Here is a 17,964-nt window from a genome sequence, read left to right on the forward strand (position 1 = left end):
AAAGCAACACAAGCTTACCAAAGTGATCTTTATTTCTCGGTATGGTTTTAATTTTTAATTGCATTCCTTATATTTGTAAAACAATGCCGAATAATTTAAAACTTCTTGGGGAATTGGGATTTATTGTTAAATTTTCAATTTGATGCTAGTAAATATAAAAACGTTACGCTTAAATAGCAAGAATTAGATGCCGACGAGTGGCTAAAATACTTGAATGCATTCACATCTCGAACACGAGGGATCCCGAGGCGTAGCTGACGCTGGAGTCCTCCATGTCCTGACACTGGCTGCTCTGGTCGTACTTGAGGAACTTAAAACTCATCTTGTCGTAGCCCTGATCCTGCAGAGCCTTCACGGCGCCCAGCATCACTCCGATGGGATGGCGTCCGCATATCGTGTTGTTGTACTTGCGCAAGTACTCGGTGAAGGAGTGCGGACTGAGCGTCTCGATGATATCCATGCCCTGCTTGTCTAGCTTCTCGATGGACTTGTGAATTGCTCCGCAAGAGCGGTCATAGTAGGTGTAGCTGAAGCGCTGGCCCCAGTGGCAAAAATCGGAAGATATCACAAACAGGTTGGTGGGGTCCATCAAATAAGAGGACAGAAGGCTGCCGTACTGTGCCTCCTGCTCGGGATTGAGCGAACCCACCAGAATAGGCACAATGGTGAACTGGTCCTTGTAGCTGCAGCAGTATTATTGCTTAGTAAAATTCTTCTTGCAAATGATCAACAAAAGCACTTACTCCTCCATCACTTTGGCAATGTAAGGTAAATGCATCTCGATGGAGTGTTCATCCTCGTCAGTCTTCATGTCCATCCAAGAAAACTGTCCAGTCTTCTCAAGCTCAGCGTTGACTAAAACAAAAAGCAATTCAAATAAATAAAACATGTACCGTGAGTTAATCCGGAAGCAGCAGCATACTCTGAGTATCAATTTTGAGATCGTAGAGGGGTGTCCTGTATTTCTTCGCCACGGATAAAGCGCAGCCACGAAGTCGCACATGGTGCGAGGGACCCAGTATGAAGATTCGCTTGCTGCAAGCAAAGGTTCAATAAAACCGGATTGTCTTCACGCAAATCTTGTATGTGAACTTCTTACACGACAACGGGGCTAACTTGGCGATAGGCAAAGGCACCGCAGGCTCCACAGTACGTATACCCAGCATGTCTAGAAAATAGCACTAAATTCAAGAGGGCTTTTAACACGAATTTGGTTAAATCTTACGGAGCAATAATGGCACGAGCTGGTCCATGGGACAAATCCGCGGCACCCAGCCAACGATCCAACTGCCTGGAGAGCTCGGCACCTGAAAAGCAAGTTGAATGAATTGTTTAATGAATACAGAATGGTATAGTAATCCCTATGTTCCCGTAATTACTTTAATAACCCGTGCAGGAATTGGTTTTTGTAAGTAGAATAAACACCTGCACGTATCAGTTTTGAAATACTACAAATAAGTTGGCCTGTCGTTGCCTAGCAGCAAGCAAACAAATAGTTCCAGGCTTATAAGATTTGTGCCTAGTCGACTTATCACAGCAGCGATATAAAGTTATTAAATATTGATTTAAATTTTAGTTTAACATTCCGCAATGGAAACTGATAAGGAAAAACAAAGCGATGAGCTCATGAATCGCATTCGGAATGAGCTTACCGCTATAATATCTCAAGAGTAAGTTATAAAGTTTCGACTTCAATTAGATATAAATAGATTGGAATGTTTATTTTTAAACTAAATGAATCCATCTATAACAACAGGGCTGAAAACGATTCCGATTCACAAGAACTCCTCCTGAGTCCCAATCCGCTGCCCATCTTCGGGCCCATCAGGAAAACAAGGACAGCGAAATCGAGGAGTTCAAAGAAGAAGGATGGTAAGTCCTCGTCCGCAGGCAGTAAAAAGAGTTCGTCCGCCGGAAGCACATCATCTGAAGCTCGTTTAACGGGAGGAGAAGCCCAGGATAAGGCATCGGATCCGGCCTCAACAACTTCCAGCTTTTCGCTAAGATCAGGATATGATGGGCCCCCCATGGAGGCCGGTGCCCGTGCCGAGTTCATGGAATCGCACGCGGCCAAAAGTATCGACGACGATGTCCGAAAGATGCAGTTGGAGCTTAAGCAAAGCTACGAGCTTTTCCAGGGCATTGGCGAGAAATTGGAGTCGGTTAGCTTCACGGGACTAAAGGATCGCATTCGAGACCTGCACCTAAACGACTCCAACAACGAGTTGGGCAAAGCGACGACCCAGGAGCTCCAGAAGATGTTCGACCAGCGTTTTCTTCAGAATCGTCTGGACAAGCTTACCACGGACGCCACGCAAGGATTTCGACGCCACCCCGGTGAATTCGGCGACATCCCGGAGCTGAGCACCTTCTTCCAGGCATGCACTCAGCTGGAACGCGGACTAGATGCACTGCGTCAGCAGCGACGGCGCAACAGCGAGCTGGAGAAGCGTCTGTGCTGGGCCACCGAAATCGCATACGATCGCATGGACGAGATTCGCAACTCGGTGGGCTCGGATCCGGAAAAGAACTTCTGAATTACTCAATTATAGGTGACATGTAGCTATTTTTTTGGTTCACCCTAAGGTTCATTACCCGCAAACACACACGCACAGGTGCAATACATATGTGTTTATCCCACACCCACAAGCGATGCAATAATTGATTGTGTTATCTTCCGATCGCAATTGGGTGGTTACTCACCTGAGTCCGTGTACCAGCTGCCTGCATGAGTTGCTCTTCTGGCCGACATGTTGTGCGAGATCCCTATTCGGTCTGTTTAGTTAGTAAGTGCTATTAACTGGCCGTTACTTGTAGAAAAACCGAGTTCTTTGTTATTGGTGCAGCAGTGTGACCGTCGTCTTGTTTTCAAAACATGCACACTCACTGGATTCTCGGCACTTTGGTCACACTTTTTTCAGGGCTCCAAAAAACATTTAAATAGTGTTTTGATATAGGAAAATAATAATTCTTATAAATATTCAACATTATATATGTTCGATAAAAAAACTTAAATTGAAATACAAAAGCTAATGTGTGAATGTAATTTTTTTAAATATTCTTCCCTATAAAGGAAATCACATAACAATTTTATTTGAAATTCCCAGAAGTCAAAAGGAAAATAATTATTCTTATAAGTATTCAACATTATAAATGTTCGATCAAAAAACTTAAAATAAAATACAAATGGTAAAGGCGAATGTAATTTTTTTAAATATTCTTCCCTATAAAGGAAATCACATAACAATTTTATTTGAAATTCCCAAAAGTCAAAACTCGGTATTATTATTACCACCATTTAAATATCCCATGTATACTTGCAGTTTGCCCTGCACGCACCGTGGTATTTCCAAACGAACTGTGAGCGGTCACACTGTTCGCATAGCGTCATTGCTGTACTAAAACCTAAAAATCCGCCGTGTTCGTATTCCGCCATTTTGAAAGCTGCGAGTGGAATTTGGACGCGTTGCTGGTAAATTATTTGTGGGAAAACTGTCCGAAAAGTGCACAAAATTTGTGAAAAGTGGTCGGCAACGGTGCATGAGACCCGCCGCCAAGTGTTTGTCCCCGAAAATTGTGTGTGGCCGCGTTTTTGGCACGTGAATTCCTTGTCCAATTGTGAACTCGCAAAAAACGAAAAAGAGAAAAAAAACCGACGCCGCCGTCGCCGCCGCCACAAAGGAATAGGCGAATAAGCGAGAGAAAAGAGGCAAAAACGAGAGCAGAAAATCAAATTGTGCGCCGCTGATTGCGTTTCAGCAATTTAATAATACTACAATCGAAAATCCGCGGCAGCGCCGATTTTTTCACGGATTACTACACTATATATTTCCCATTTGCCTTTCTGTTTGCAACGAGTGTGCGCCTGTGCCTGTGTGCGTGCGTGTGTGTGAGTGTGCGATAAACGTGTACAAGAAAAATTTAAACGTGCAGAATTCTGATGAATTTTAAAGCGGAACTACTTCTGCCTGTATAGGTGATGCTTATGCGCGAGTGTGCGTGTGTGGGTGCGCACACACACATGGCCAAGTATTGTTGCGGTTTAATGCAAAAGTCGAGTGCGTGCGTGTGTGAGTGAGAGAGCGAGTGAGCAACGCCTGCCATATTCTATGCAAAACATAAATAAAATTGTGCAATGATTTCCCCGCACACGCACACAGCTACAGATACATACACTCTCTTTGTAATTTATATATTTTTTTTCCGCCCGCCTAGTGACAATACACACGCAAGGTTCACTGCGCAACGTTCCCCTTTTCTACAGCACCCCCTTGCCCACGCCACTGCAACATGCTGTCTCATCGTTGTTATTTTGCCGCCGCCACATTTAGTGCGACAGAGAGGGAGAGAAAGAGAGAGCGAGCGCGAGAGTGTAAGAAAGGAAGGGAGGGAGAGGCCGAAAGCAACGAGTTTGAAAACCAACTAAAGCCTCATGTTGACACATTTCAACCGGGAGTTTTCGTTCTTTCGCTCGGATTAAAAGCCTTTAAAGGGTGAAAGTGCTGCTTATCGTTTCTTCTCCGCGAATCAAAGCTTTAAGAGTATAAATAGCTTTTATTTCTTTCGCCCGCATATTGATTGGAAATTACAAGCGCACACACTCAACTGCCGCCGTTGCAATTGTTTGAGTGTGTGTGTTTATGCCGACTTAAATACACAACCATGTGAAAAAGTTTGATCAACTTGCGAATGTCCATTCAAATTGATGCTTGTTTCTAGTTTTATTACAATTTTTGCGCTTGTCGTGTTTTTGTCGTTGCTTCTTCTCTCTCTATCGCTCGCTCTCTTTCTCTCTTATTCGTTCGCCCTTTCACTGTTCGACGTGCCTGTACCCATCACACACATACAAACATATACGTCATACACACACACACGCACACATGAAGAGGCAGACAGACAAGCAACTCTGGGCTCCCCCTCCCAAAACCTCACCCCCCATCCCTTCCCTCCCCAGCCACCCACTGGCGCACTTGCAACGGGAATGTTGTTGGTGTTGTCCGCAGTGCTCAAAACTCCGGAGAGGATTACAAATGGTGTTTTTGTTTTTGCCCAAAAACGGAAATACAGACAAACTTCTGCCACATAAAGAGTTCAAATTATGAGGACTGCTATTTGTTTAGTTGTATTCGCCGCAACTTTTTGCGCACTTTTGGGTTATCTAAACTGATTACAAACCCTTAAAAGCAGCCACAATTGAAATTATTGATTGCCTTAAAGTTAATTGCGGATGGGAAATTGTTAGCTAATTATTCGTTGTATTGGGCGGAAAGGGGTTCTATAATGTGTGTATAAATGGAATGCTGACGAATTTGGTCATGTTATAAAATCACTTAAATTTATAGTTGTTAGCCACTGAAATATAGTTGGAATGTCCAATTCAATACAATTTTCGCTTCCAAATATATTTTTTGCTACGTTAGCCAAGAGAACAAATAGAAATATGGAAATATGTGGCAGAGAGCGCCGCTTTTCCCGTTGCCACTTGAATATTTGCATTGCCATGGAATTTTCTATACGTATATAGTCCATCGATAACTGTACACGTTGCTGAATTTGTTGTTACTCGTTTTTTGGCGCAACAACGTTTTCCGCTTCTTGTCACTGCCCTTTTTTGGCAAATAATAAATTTGATTGTGTATGGATGCCCACTCCCACTCGCTAACGGTTATTTATTGTCAATGTCAGGCAAGACCGCCCACCACCACCCACTGCCACGCCCCCTCAGCCTTGCACGGCCCCCTATTAGTTTGATGCTCTGTGTGTTTGCGCAATGTTTGTTGTTGTGTGTTTGCTGCCGACTGCGCGCGTGAAAAAATGCACACCTGCCCAAAGAATTTCACACTTCGTGGTGCACGGGGCGCAAAACAAAGCGAAAGCAGCCACCAAAATAGCAGCCAAACGTTTAAATTTAAACACAAGTCTGAGAAACTAAATTCGACCAAAAACACAATGGCAGCCATGTGTGCTTTTATTCTTGTACTTTTTTCTGCGCTCTATCTCTATCGATCTGAGAAGCAAATACATGGCAGAGGCGCTAATACCCTTACATCTGAACTGCCCAAGCTATGAATTTATTCAAAATGAATTATAGCTAAGAAACACTGATGCCCTTCATCTATAAACGATAGAAAGATGTAGCTTGGCTACAGCTAATCGCTGCTTGTTTGTTGGCAAACATTTCAGCATATTAGTGATACTCCTGCGCAAGCACATTTCAAATGAAAACAGGCAACACACTTTCAGATGGCTCAGCCAAATCCGTCTAAAACAACAGATACAGCGATATGGCAACAATAATAATAGCCAAGCAGCCGCAAACGCAGCATCAGCAATTCGTAAGCGTGCGAGGGCACCAATATATATATATATATATATATATATATATATATATGTATGTTTATATATGTGTATGCACATATTAGTTGTATTTCATTTGATTTTTTCCCACTTCTGGTCACTTGCCACTCGCCATGCTGGCTTGCAGTTTTTCAATTTGCGTCATTCGCAGACCGACCGCGCGCACCACCAATCAATATTATAAAACAAAAAAACATATAAAAGACAACAAAAAGCAAAAAACTAGTGAGAAAACGCGAGGCAAAACAATGGGAAAGCAACGCAGAATGGCAGCACTACCACATACAGGCAAATGAAAACATTGGCCAATGTCAGGCAAACAGTTAAAGTGCTTTTATTTGGTAGTACAGCAAATACCATGGGCTAAATTATTGCTGAAGGTCCGAACGTACATGTAATCGCTTTATCTGCACTTTTCATACGCCAGTGCAGTAGATATAGATATCAGCGAAAATGGTCAATTCGGAAATTTACTCGGTTAATAGGGTGTGTTTTCTGTGTGTTTATCCACTTGTAGGTGGAATAATCTGGTTAAAGCAATCTCAATTTAAAATTGATTGGTTTGTGCGCACTTTGGAAACTTCTGTTATCGCAAATGCTGCACAGTAATTTATGGAAGCAATTTTCAAACCCCAATGCTTTGATTTTCTATCGAACATTGGTATTGCTTTTTATAAATTCTTGGCGTAAAATGTATTAAGAAGCATATGTGTTTGCGTTTTTAAATATACATTTGCAATTCAGCGATTTCTGCTTTATGCCAATCACAGATTTTTCTCCTATTTCCACTGATCTACATTTTTTATAACCTAAACACAATATACCATTTTATTTATATGAATTCAGTTAGGGCAACTGTATTGTTCGCAAGTGATTTATGATGTAAGAGCCTGAATCCCATACCCGCAACTTTCGCCGGCTTGAAAAATTGCACTTACGAGAGCCGAAACATTGGCATTAATATCGCCGCTCAATGGAGTGGCCATCACTTTATTTTCTGCCAGCCACGAGGCTCTTGGCGTCATCTTGAAAGCCGGCTTTAAATGCATATGCATGAAACAGAAAGCTGAAGTGGTAGCCAGCGGGGAGTGGCGGGGGCGGCGGGTAGGAAAAGCGCGGGAACGCAACGTCACGACAAAACGGCAGCAGCCGTTAATTCAGGCAAAAAAAAAAGGGGGTGGGGGAAACAAGTTACGAGCACCGACGACTGACTTAAAGTTGAAAAATCGCTGGCAGTCGTCGCAATAACGACGCATGAGCAGTTGCACTTTGAATTTTCCAGTTGCAGTTGTCGATTTCCCAACCCTCGAGCACCATTTCCACCATTGCCTCCGTTTTCCCCCAACAGCATCCCATCTGTGCTTTAAAAGTTGTTGCCCACAAATGCGCATGACTTATTTAAACGTGTTTTAAGGCTGGTTGGCACACACACACACGCGCGCACACTTACACACTCGCTCACAGCAAACAATTTAAGCGAACATGGCTTTTCCTGCCTGAAATTGTGGCAAAAAAACAAGAAAAAGAAATGAAAATAAAATCGAGTGGAAAAAGAACCAGCCACTGAGTTCGCCAGCGGCTCTTTAGCGCGCTGACTTTCCTCTTTTGCCGCCACTCTGTTATCGTCTGCCCGTTTCATGTTGATAAACCGGTTTTTCGCTTTGGCTTGGTTTGGTTTGGTTTGTTGCTGTGCCGCCTGCTGCTGCTGCTGCCCCGTCCCCTGTCCATAAAGAGATATGTGCGCGGCCATCGTCATCGTCGTTTTGAAGTTACTGCTCCTTTAGCCGGACAGTGCTGAGCGGGTTTTAAAGCCAGCACGCAGCTACTCCTGCCTTTTTTCCCGAAATTTACAATCGAAAATTTATAACACCTGTCACAGGTGATGAGATGGGGTGTAGGTGTGCAAAGACGATGTGTTTGTTTTCATAAACTACAGACGCATACCAACTTTCATATCAATCGGTCAGATAATGCAGCCAGGAAAGCTGTTTTGTTGTTTAAAACTAGTATTATCTTATCTACTCGATATCTTAATCAAAAGCAAGATGTACGATTGCTATTTAAGGCTGTCTACATATCTTCCATACCAATTATTGCCCTCTTACTTGCTTACCCCAAAATACTATAAACTGGCCGAACTGGCTGCTCCGCTGACCAAAGGCGGCCGGCTTATTTGTTAGACAGCCGGCGGCTAGTCGGCTTGTACGGAATCAGAATCGGAATCCGAATGGAAACCAGAACGAGAACGAGAATGGGAATCGGAATCATGGGACTCAACGGACTCAGGTAGCAGCGAGCAACGTCACACTCGGCATCAGAATGTATCTGTTAGATACGCGGCCACGACTTACTGTACACAGTGCGGCGCTAGATGTGATTTATTAAAATACCTCGCTGGATGCGATTCTCAGCTCGCTGAATTGTATGCCTTGATTTGATATATATTCCTGCTCATTGGCCGCGGGCGTCAACAGGTTTTTCGCTCGGGTGAAAAGTGCCTCTGCCACAGGCGTGGGCGCTCGCACTCGCACTCTCTGCGAATGCCACATCCTGTGGCAACTTCAGGCATTCCAACAACAGAAAAAGATGGAAATAAGAGTACAAGGCGAATAAAGCAAACTCGAGTAAAACTGGTTTTTGGCGCGCTTTATAAACTCTCGACTGACATTTTCCATTTCGAGTGTGTTTCGAAAGAGTTTTGCCGTTCAGCCGCCAAGTTGTGCACAAAGTGTAACCTTCGGTGAAGAGTGGAAATTGAAACTTAAATACTTCTCACACCGTAATCGGTAACTTTTGCCAGTAGAACCACATTTATAAGCATAAAGCGAAGTCGAACGAGTAGTGCCTTCAATAAAGTGGATCAACATACAATGTTGAAGTGAATTTCCAAGTGCAGTGAATCATATACGTATAACTCGAGCCGGTTATCCACACACACAACGTCTGTAATAAATATATTTCCGAGTAAACAAATGCGAATCAAAAATCCACAGGCACATGAGCCATGAGCCACACAAATTCTGGGCATAGAGAAATTGCTTGAAAATTAACAAAGCGTTGCGCCCACTTGACTTTGGCTATTCACTTGATAAATATATATATATGAGTTTATAGTACGGTTGCCTAGGGTGTTGGGAGGGGGGTGTGGAGGGGCTGGGGTGATGTGATTGTGCTGGGATATTTTTTTCCATTGCCCGATGTCATAATTGCGTTGCTTATTTCTGTATTTCTGAATTTTGGCTTGCGATTTGGCGAACGTTCGCTCGAGCGTTATTCCCCCGCAGTATCTGTGCAAGCTTTTTTTTTTTTTTTTTCATATTTTCTTTCTCTTTTTGTATTTTTTTTTGCTATTATTATTGTAGTCTCGTCGGTTGCCGCATTTAAACGTATTTCATACTTTTGCACAATACGTGACACATGGCTGATGGGAAGTGACCGATGGGGCAGGCAGCTAGGAGTCGGGGTGCGGTGGGGCGGGGCGGGTTTAGATGTGTGTCTAAACATAGCCTATAGCCTATAGTCTGTGGAGGCAGCGGCAGTGGCAGTCATTGACGGCTTATCACGCACAAAATATACATATATGACTGTCCGGTATATAGAAATATATCTGTGCTGTCAATATGTTTGTTATTGTTCCGATTTGCGGTTCTTATCAGCGCTGCGTAGTGAATCTCCGCTGGTTTGTATATAGCGAAAACTATTCACGCGATATATATAGGTTTCGTATTTGGGCTCGGTCGACTATAAATGTAGCTTTAAGTAATTTCATGTGATCGCAGTTATTATCATTATATTGATACCAATGATGGCCACTGCCACTCAGCTGTTTGTGCTCCTATGAATACGATAGTCATTCAAATTAGAAGTGGCGATAAGAAAAGTTGCGGAAATTTCGTTAATGTTTCGGCTTATCTGGAAATGCTGTCATTAGTGAGTAAAGTGCGATGATTAGAAATCCAGCCGAGCAAACCATTTCAATTGAGCTATATATGAGCTCCGATATTTGAAATATCTATGAAAGGTCTTCAAATCACACTTTATACAGTAAACCTCCAGGCAAACAACACGTTTGCAATCGCTGTGTGCATTCAAAAACCTTCTGGATGTTCACACTTACTAGAGCCATCATATATATCGGTCACATTGCCATCACGCCGAGCTGAAAGCACACCATCCGTTGCCCCCACGCCGTTCCACGTCAGATAACCAAGAAGTGTCGTGGTGGGTGATAAGATAAGGCCGCGGGCTACTACACGTAATCCGTATCCACTCGGTGACAAACCAGATGTGTGGGTACAGTACCTTGCTCTTCTGGGTTCCTGAGACCCATTCCAGTGTCTAATCGACCATTCGATAAGTTCAGTTGGATTTGGCGGCACAAGGGGGACGCTTTCGAAGCCACTGACGAGGAGTATGTATTTCAACCAGCTGGCCAACAAGAAACGCCCTTTCATACTCTCATACAAACGGAAAATGGTGAAGCGGGGGAATTCAGGCAGGGAACCGGGCACAGGCCATTCCGCTCCAGACGATTTTGTCGATTTAGTCGCATGTGAACAGCGTTGAATTTCTATGTTTCTGCAATGACACCTCCCCCAAATCCCACTCCCAATCCCCACTGCTTTACGCTTAAGCCACTCCATTGGGTGGGAAGGGAACAGAAGGGACAGCGATGTGAGTGCGACAATAACGTAGCTTTATCGCTGATATTGGCGAAATCCAAACGAAACTTGTCATCAGCCAAATTTTGCTGACATGAGCTGTTTGCTACTGTTTTTTTTTTTTATGTATTTTAGTCTACATCATGTTTCATGTTTTCCATTTAATTTATGTGTTATGTATTTTCTTTGCTTCCATTGCAGGATTCTCGATTTCAATATGAAGCGCCAAAAATGATTGCAGCGTTTGCATCGTAGTCTTGAAAAGGTTTTTTTCATTGATTTAATTAGAGCCACTGAAAGCGGTTGGCCAGCCAGAAAAACGAGGACCGACCAGGGATAAAAGGGATTCCACACCAGCCTGCGCCCAGCGCCCCCTAAACGCGGTAGTCACTGACAGAAAATCAAAAGAAACCACAGCCGGAAAAGGGCAAAAGTTTTATTACGACGACGAAGAGCAGAGGACAGTAGACAGATTGAAAAACAGCGAAATGGATAAAAATCTGATGATGCCGAAGCGTTCGCGCATCGATGTCAAGGGCAGCTTTGCCAACGGACCGCTGCAAGCACGCCCATTGGTGGCCCTGCTCGATGGACGCGACTGCTCCATCGAGATGCCCATCCTAAAGGATGTGGCCACGGTGGCCTTTTGCGATGCACAGAGCACCTCCGAAATACACGAGAAGGTGAGTGCATAACGATTACATCCCTTGTCTGACATAACACTAATAATTGATATTTCATACAACCGCATTAAGGTCCTCAACGAGGCAGTGGGAGCTCTGATGTGGCACACCATCATCTTGACAAAGGAGGATCTTGAGAAGTTCAAAGCTTTACGCATTATCGTGCGCATCGGCAGCGGCACAGACAACATCGACGTAAAGGCGGCGGGCGAACTGGGCATCGCCGTGTGCAACGTTCCCGGCTACGGAGTCGAGGAGGTGGCGGACACGACGATGTGCCTCATCCTCAATCTCTACCGGCGGACATACTGGCTAGCGAACATGGTGCGCGAGGGCAAAAAGTTCACCGGACCCGAACAAGTGCGGGAGGCAGCGCATGTAAGTCAATTACCAAATACGATATGAGAATATGGTCAGTGACGTACAATGCTATTGTATTGATAGCAATAGTTTATCTTTATAATTGTTAAACTCCCCGTAAAGCTAGCACGAAAATTTTAGAAGCAAGCGAAAAATCAGTTGATATTATTTATGCTTGTCACGTACATAGATTAAAGATAGTAAAAACCTCATATATGTTGATAAACATAAAGGGAAAAATAATTTTCCATGTCCATTTGATTTGGTTGATTACGAACTGTTTTGATAAAAACAAGTCACCATGACTAATGCATAACTTAAGTTTGAACTATTTTTGATTGTAGTTGATTGTTTTTGTATGTAGAATATCACATAATATTTACCGAATTATTATTTCGAGGACTGAATTCAGTGGCTATAATACAGCTCATAAATATAATACACGCTTATAAGCGTATTCAAATTACTTCATCCAATCCAAATACAAATTGTGTGTTGAAAAGCAGGATTTGCATATAAGCAAGCCTATTCAGCTGGCTGGAACGTGAATATAAGCAGCATTAGTATTAAATCGATATTAAGTACACCTTTGAATGCATCTAACTGGAACACCATCTGTTTATTTTCTCGACGCAGGGCTGTGCACGCATCCGCGGCGACACCTTGGGTCTGGTGGGACTGGGCCGCATTGGAAGCGCCGTGGCCCTGCGGGCTAAGGCGTTCGGCTTCAACGTCATCTTCTACGATCCCTACCTTCCCGACGGCATCGACAAGTCGCTGGGCCTAACTCGCGTCTATACGCTGCAGGACCTGCTTTTCCAGTCCGACTGCGTCTCACTGCATTGCACGCTCAATGAGCACAACCATCATTTAATCAATGAATTCACAATTAAACAGGTGAGGTGGAGTTTCATACTAATGTCGTGCTTTTCACAAATGTAACCATTACCATTGACTAATAAAATCATTTTGCTGTAGATGCGACCTGGTGCATTTCTGGTGAACACCGCACGCGGCGGTCTGGTCGATGACGAGACCCTGGCGTTGGCGCTGAAGCAGGGAAGGATAAGAGCTGCCGCCCTGGACGTTCACGAAAACGAACCTTACAATGTATTTCAAGTAAGAGATTGTTGTAAAACGAGACATTTTACGCAATCTGAGTTGGCGCCGCACCCACGTCGAATGTGATCGCAACTAACCAGCGTTCTTTTGACTTACAGGGCGCACTGAAGGATGCCCCCAATCTGATTTGCACACCGCACGCCGCCTTCTTCAGCGACGCGTCCGCAACGGAGCTGCGCGAAATGGCAGCCACCGAGATCCGGCGGGCGATCGTCGGCAATATTCCAGACGTGCTGAGGAATTGCGTCAACAAGGAGTACTTCATGCGCACGCCGCCTGCCGCTGCCGCCGGGGGCGTGGCGGCGGCTGTTTATCCCGAAGGTAAACTACAAATGATATCAAATCAAGAAAAGTAGAGAGACAGAGACAGGCGAGCGAGGGAGCGTTATTACAAGTAAAACAAAACAAATCGAAACAAAAACAAAAATTATGAAAAGAACATAAGAAATCAACCAACAAAATCCAAGCAAAAATACCAGAAATCGTTAAAAAAAACACACATACTTTACACATACACACCATACCATACCACACCCACACAAGCACACGCACACGCACACAGATGTAGCAAGCATCCAAACATACTTCTATTCTTTCTCTGACTCATTCGAAAGTATATATATAGACGACGGGAGTGGAGCGTGCCAGAGAGAGTATATAACATTTGAAGAACGATTCAAGAACACACGCTATAAGAGTTGATATATAAGTTACACAGTTTAAGCTATACAAATATATAGATCTATATATATACATATATATATTTATATATATATATAGTGGCTAAGCGCTGCACCAAGATCAGAATGTTTGACGTCGATGAGGAGGATTAGAACGCAGCCGATGTTGGCCAAAAGTTACGTTTATTCAATATGTATCTGTGTATGTATATGCATTGTTTTGGCCCTTCTAAAACAGAGAACGCTTTCAACAGCATCTTTGAATTATGTTTAGAGTGCTTTCATCGAGTTTCCAAGCTCCGTCGCTATCGAACTTTTTAAGAAATTCTTCAACTGTAGTTCAAGTAAGCTAAAGATCTTCAGATTAATTCAAAATTCAGCGTTTACATGTGGCCAATTATCTTTTCCTTAGTCTACAACAATTACGTGCATATATAGTGACATAGTGAATATACAGATAAACGAATAAGTTTCAAGATAATTTACACATGAAAACAAGGTGAAAGTAAACAATATGATGGATTATTGTTGTTGATGTTTCGCGACCTCCCTTCATCTCTTCCAAAAATCCCTCACAAGTATCCGGCTTTAACTTTAACCGAAACTAGAAACAATCAGCGAAAAGTATGTAAAGTAATTAATTATGTTCTGTGTATTTAGCCATGTATTCAATGTATCTACAAACTAATATTATTATCGAAAAATCAAGCAAACGATTCCAATACGTCTTACTCCCCACGTCAACACATTTTGTAAGCTTAAGAATAAAATTGGTTACCTTATTTTGCTCCATTCATTGCTGACTTTCAATTGTTAAATGGTTCGAATAAGACGAAAGAACACATCCCAGAGGACACTGTGTTTAACTAAAACTACTATTCTGTTGCTCAAGCTCTGCTCTATTTTACAAAATGATCTCATCATTCAAGTTTATTTTCGCCTTACGTACATTCTTGTATTTTCGATTGGCTACAACAAACAGGCAAACAGCAAGGAAGTTAATACCTAAAGCATATATATATAAATATATATAAAATCAAATAGATGACAACTCGGCTCGTTAAATTCAACCACATCTATAAATAGAAAGAAGAAACCTACAATTAAATTAACGCATAGTCTATGTACATTTAAAATATAACAGAAATTATATTAAAGCGAAACAGAAAGAACTACAAAAATGCTAAAAGAAAGAAAACAAAAAAATATAATACATGTAATATTAATGAACCTAGACTTACCTTAACGATAAAAGGCAGCTGAACCACGATGATAACAAGGATATAATCGTCAGCGAGCGGCACTTTAAACATTGTTAGCATGTAAATTGTAATTTTATTTAACGAGAATATATTTACATGTAAACGAAAGTGCGCAACAATTGTAAGACTATCATTTTGTACAATTTTGCAATTTAAGTTTAAAACCGAGAAGCTTCAAGCAGTTTGGATAGACTCCTCCTTCTCCTTCGCCCTATTTATCTTAAAGTCTATCTGATAACGCTTAAAAGATATATACATACCCCATCCGATCCGTTCCGATCCCTTTTTACGAGTTCTTTTTTTTCTTCTGGTTTTTATATATTTCTTTTATATATCGGTTTTTAAGGACAAACATTTTTGTAATATTTCAAACATTTACCAGCACAAAGCATACACGCATACACACAAAACATAGACACAGATACAGATGCAGATGCAGAAACAGAGCAGTATACTCACACATCAAAAACACACCCACGCACACACACGCGATCCTATATAGCAAGCTGCAACAACAAATGAGCAAAGTAATGCATAAATAAGCATAAGCGTAAAAGTAAAAGTAAAAGATTAAACGTAAAAGTAATGAGACAAAAGAATAAAATACTGTTATTTTGTAATGTATAAAAGGATATTTTTAATAACTGTGAAAGCTAAATAAAATTAAAAGCGTAACAATTGACGATATGAAGTAACAAAAGCGAAACAAAACAAAAGTTGAGACGGAGAAGTTAATTTGATGAAAAACCAAGAAAACCTTTCCACAAAAAAAAAAAACACGAAAAAAAACAAAAGATAAAAACAAATAAAACAAAATCTTTAATGAACCCATTATTGTTTTAACTTGCCAATTGGAAGCTGTTAAATTGTTGTCCTCGTTTCCTATTTTGTGTGGCAGTGTTTGTTTGCAAGACTGTTTGTTTGAAATGTTATATTGCCCCGCCAGTTTGTTTAAAATCCTGGGATGATGTGATGGCATCATCAAGTGCCAGCAGCAGAGCAGAGAGCACATTAAGATTAAACTAAGGCCTGCCGAAAGTCAGCAATGAATGGAAATTCCGGTAGCCGTATTATTCTCGTAGCCTTAGCCAATTTGTATCTAGCCCTAAGGAGAACGCAACGCCCCGAGATTGATTGAGAGCCGTATTATTCGTATACCGTATAGAGCAGGGGCAATGCGCCAGTTTCTCTCAATCATTGCATCATTAAAACCAATTCCCCAGACTTCGCTCATGTTTAGCCCCCCCTGAATATACACAGACTCGGCAACTCAGAACTCAGAACCGATAAACACATAATACCAACCAACCAACAAACCAACCAAACAGCAACATTTCATAATCTTTACCTAACTTTCAACTACCAATACCAAATACCAATACCAACAAAATCGAAATACAATCCAGGATTAAATGGCGGCTATTATACAGGCGCACTGCATCACCGGGCACACAGCACCACACCGCACGATGGCCCCCACAGTACAACCAACCTGGGCAGCACCGTAGGAGGCGGTCCGACGACAGTCGCTCAAGCTGCCGCTGCAGCCGTGGCCGCTGCGGCAGCCGCCGCCGCCCTCCTGCCGTCGCCAGTTCCGCCGCACTTGTCGCCTCAGGTCGGTGGATTGCCGCTTGGAATTGTGAGTAGCCAATCGGTAGGTAGTCCAAAAAATCCAAATTCCCAACAAAAAGTACATCTGTTGTCTTGTGTTTGTGTGTGTTGTTTGCCAAAGTTTTTGCCATTTTTACCTACCATATGCCATTTAGCTAGCCATGTTTCGAGATTCATAAGATACACTCTGTTGTTGTGGTTGTCGTGTGCGTGGTTCTCCCAGCTCTATAGTCCGTGTTTGTTGCTAGTTAGTCGTAGTTGAGTGTTGGCTAGGCTAGGGCTTTTGCTCATGGAGCGCGCTGTACCGAGTTGCTAATCATTGACCCTCTTGCTTTTAGCCCCTGAGTGCGCCCGACCCTAATAATCATCTGTCATCGAGCATAAAAACGGAGGTGAAGGCCGAGTCAACGGAGGCGCCGTAGGCATCTGCTGTCCAACTGGCCGGAGCTGGAGAGCTGGAGTTGACGATGACAACGGGCAGTGGCGCAATGGAGTCCAGCACAACAACTGGCCAAAAGAAAAAGGAGGCGGCGTAGTAGGAGTAGCGGAGCAGCAGGAGAGGAAGCGGCAGGAGCAGTAGACCCCGTGGAATTCGGTCCCCAAGGATTAAACTTAACGAGAAACAAAACCCAGCAGCAGTAGTCATCTGTCAAATGTGTGGAGTCCCCTATATCCGTGCCGTTTGTTCTTTCGTTCCGGTTAAAAAACGGATTACTTGCGCGCCTGTGCCAGCGCTTGATTTGAATTTTTCCAAGTTTCTATGTTTTAATTTAAAATACAATACATATTTGCATTACCAGCTCCCGAAACAAACCAACAAACAAACAACAAAATAAAACAATACAACATTATAAAGAACGCAGGAAAACGAGGAGTATGATTATGATGATCCCCACACACAACACGCCTCAAAATTTACTACATACTTAGACTTTAATTTGTAACTATTTAGAATTTTACAGTTACAACTTAAGATTTTTATTTGTATTGCAGCCAATTGTAAGTGAAAATATGTTACTACATATAAGCGCAAAAACAAATGCAAATGTTGGAAAATTTTAATTACAAGAAACAAACACAATTATGGCATACAAACAAAAAAGAAAACACTAGAAACAAAACAAAAGCAACACAAGAGAGACGTTTAGTGCTAAGATACGTTTAAAGTACATAATAAAAGAAAAACAAAAGAAAAGCGAACACACCTGCATTTAAATGGAGTTAACAC

At 42.4% G+C, this 17,964-nt stretch overlaps 3 protein-coding genes across 11 annotated transcripts; 2 read left to right on the top strand and 1 right to left on the bottom strand.

Moving 5' to 3' along the window:
• Window positions 1-91: 91 nt before the first annotated feature.
• On the bottom strand, window positions 92-2,877 carry LOC120454367 (protein MEMO1). Its single transcript, XM_039639596.2, has 6 exons — window positions 2,704-2,877; window positions 1,226-1,307; window positions 1,100-1,168; window positions 923-1,035; window positions 744-855; window positions 92-683 (listed from the first exon to the last, which is right to left on the bottom strand). Exons 1-6 carry the CDS (start codon window positions 2,750-2,752, stop codon window positions 221-223), a joined length of 888 nt encoding a protein of 295 aa, XP_039495530.1. The 5' UTR covers window positions 2,753-2,877; the 3' UTR covers window positions 92-220.
• LOC120454368 lies at window positions 1,436-2,653 on the top strand. The gene is made up of 2 exons (XM_039639597.2): window positions 1,436-1,670; window positions 1,757-2,653. The coding sequence occupies exons 1-2, from the start codon at window positions 1,591-1,593 to the stop codon at window positions 2,535-2,537; spliced, it is 861 nt and encodes a 286-aa protein (XP_039495531.1). The 5' UTR covers window positions 1,436-1,590; the 3' UTR covers window positions 2,538-2,653.
• Window positions 2,878-3,330: 453 nt separating the features above from the next.
• On the top strand, window positions 3,331-17,936 carry LOC120454049 (C-terminal-binding protein). Of its 9 annotated transcripts, none has more exons than XM_039639044.1 (8): window positions 3,331-3,472; window positions 11,220-11,701; window positions 11,774-12,079; window positions 12,698-12,958; window positions 13,040-13,180; window positions 13,282-13,504; window positions 16,532-16,779; window positions 17,075-17,936. In XM_039639044.1, exons 2-8 carry the CDS (start codon window positions 11,507-11,509, stop codon window positions 17,156-17,158), a joined length of 1,458 nt encoding a protein of 485 aa, XP_039494978.1. In that variant the 5' UTR covers window positions 3,331-3,472; window positions 11,220-11,506; the 3' UTR covers window positions 17,159-17,936. The 9 variants fall into 9 exon arrangements, with proteins under 9 accessions (XP_039494978.1, XP_039494980.1, XP_039494981.1 ...); XM_039639046.1 differs by having other exon boundaries at window positions 16,532-16,764; XM_039639047.1 differs by having other exon boundaries at window positions 16,556-16,779.
• Window positions 17,937-17,964: the final 28 nt, after the last annotated feature.

The sequence above is a fragment of the Drosophila santomea genome, chromosome 3R, assembly GCF_016746245.2.
Source record: "Drosophila santomea strain STO CAGO 1482 chromosome 3R, Prin_Dsan_1.1, whole genome shotgun sequence".
Classification (NCBI taxonomy): Eukaryota; Metazoa; Arthropoda; class Insecta; order Diptera; family Drosophilidae; genus Drosophila; species Drosophila santomea.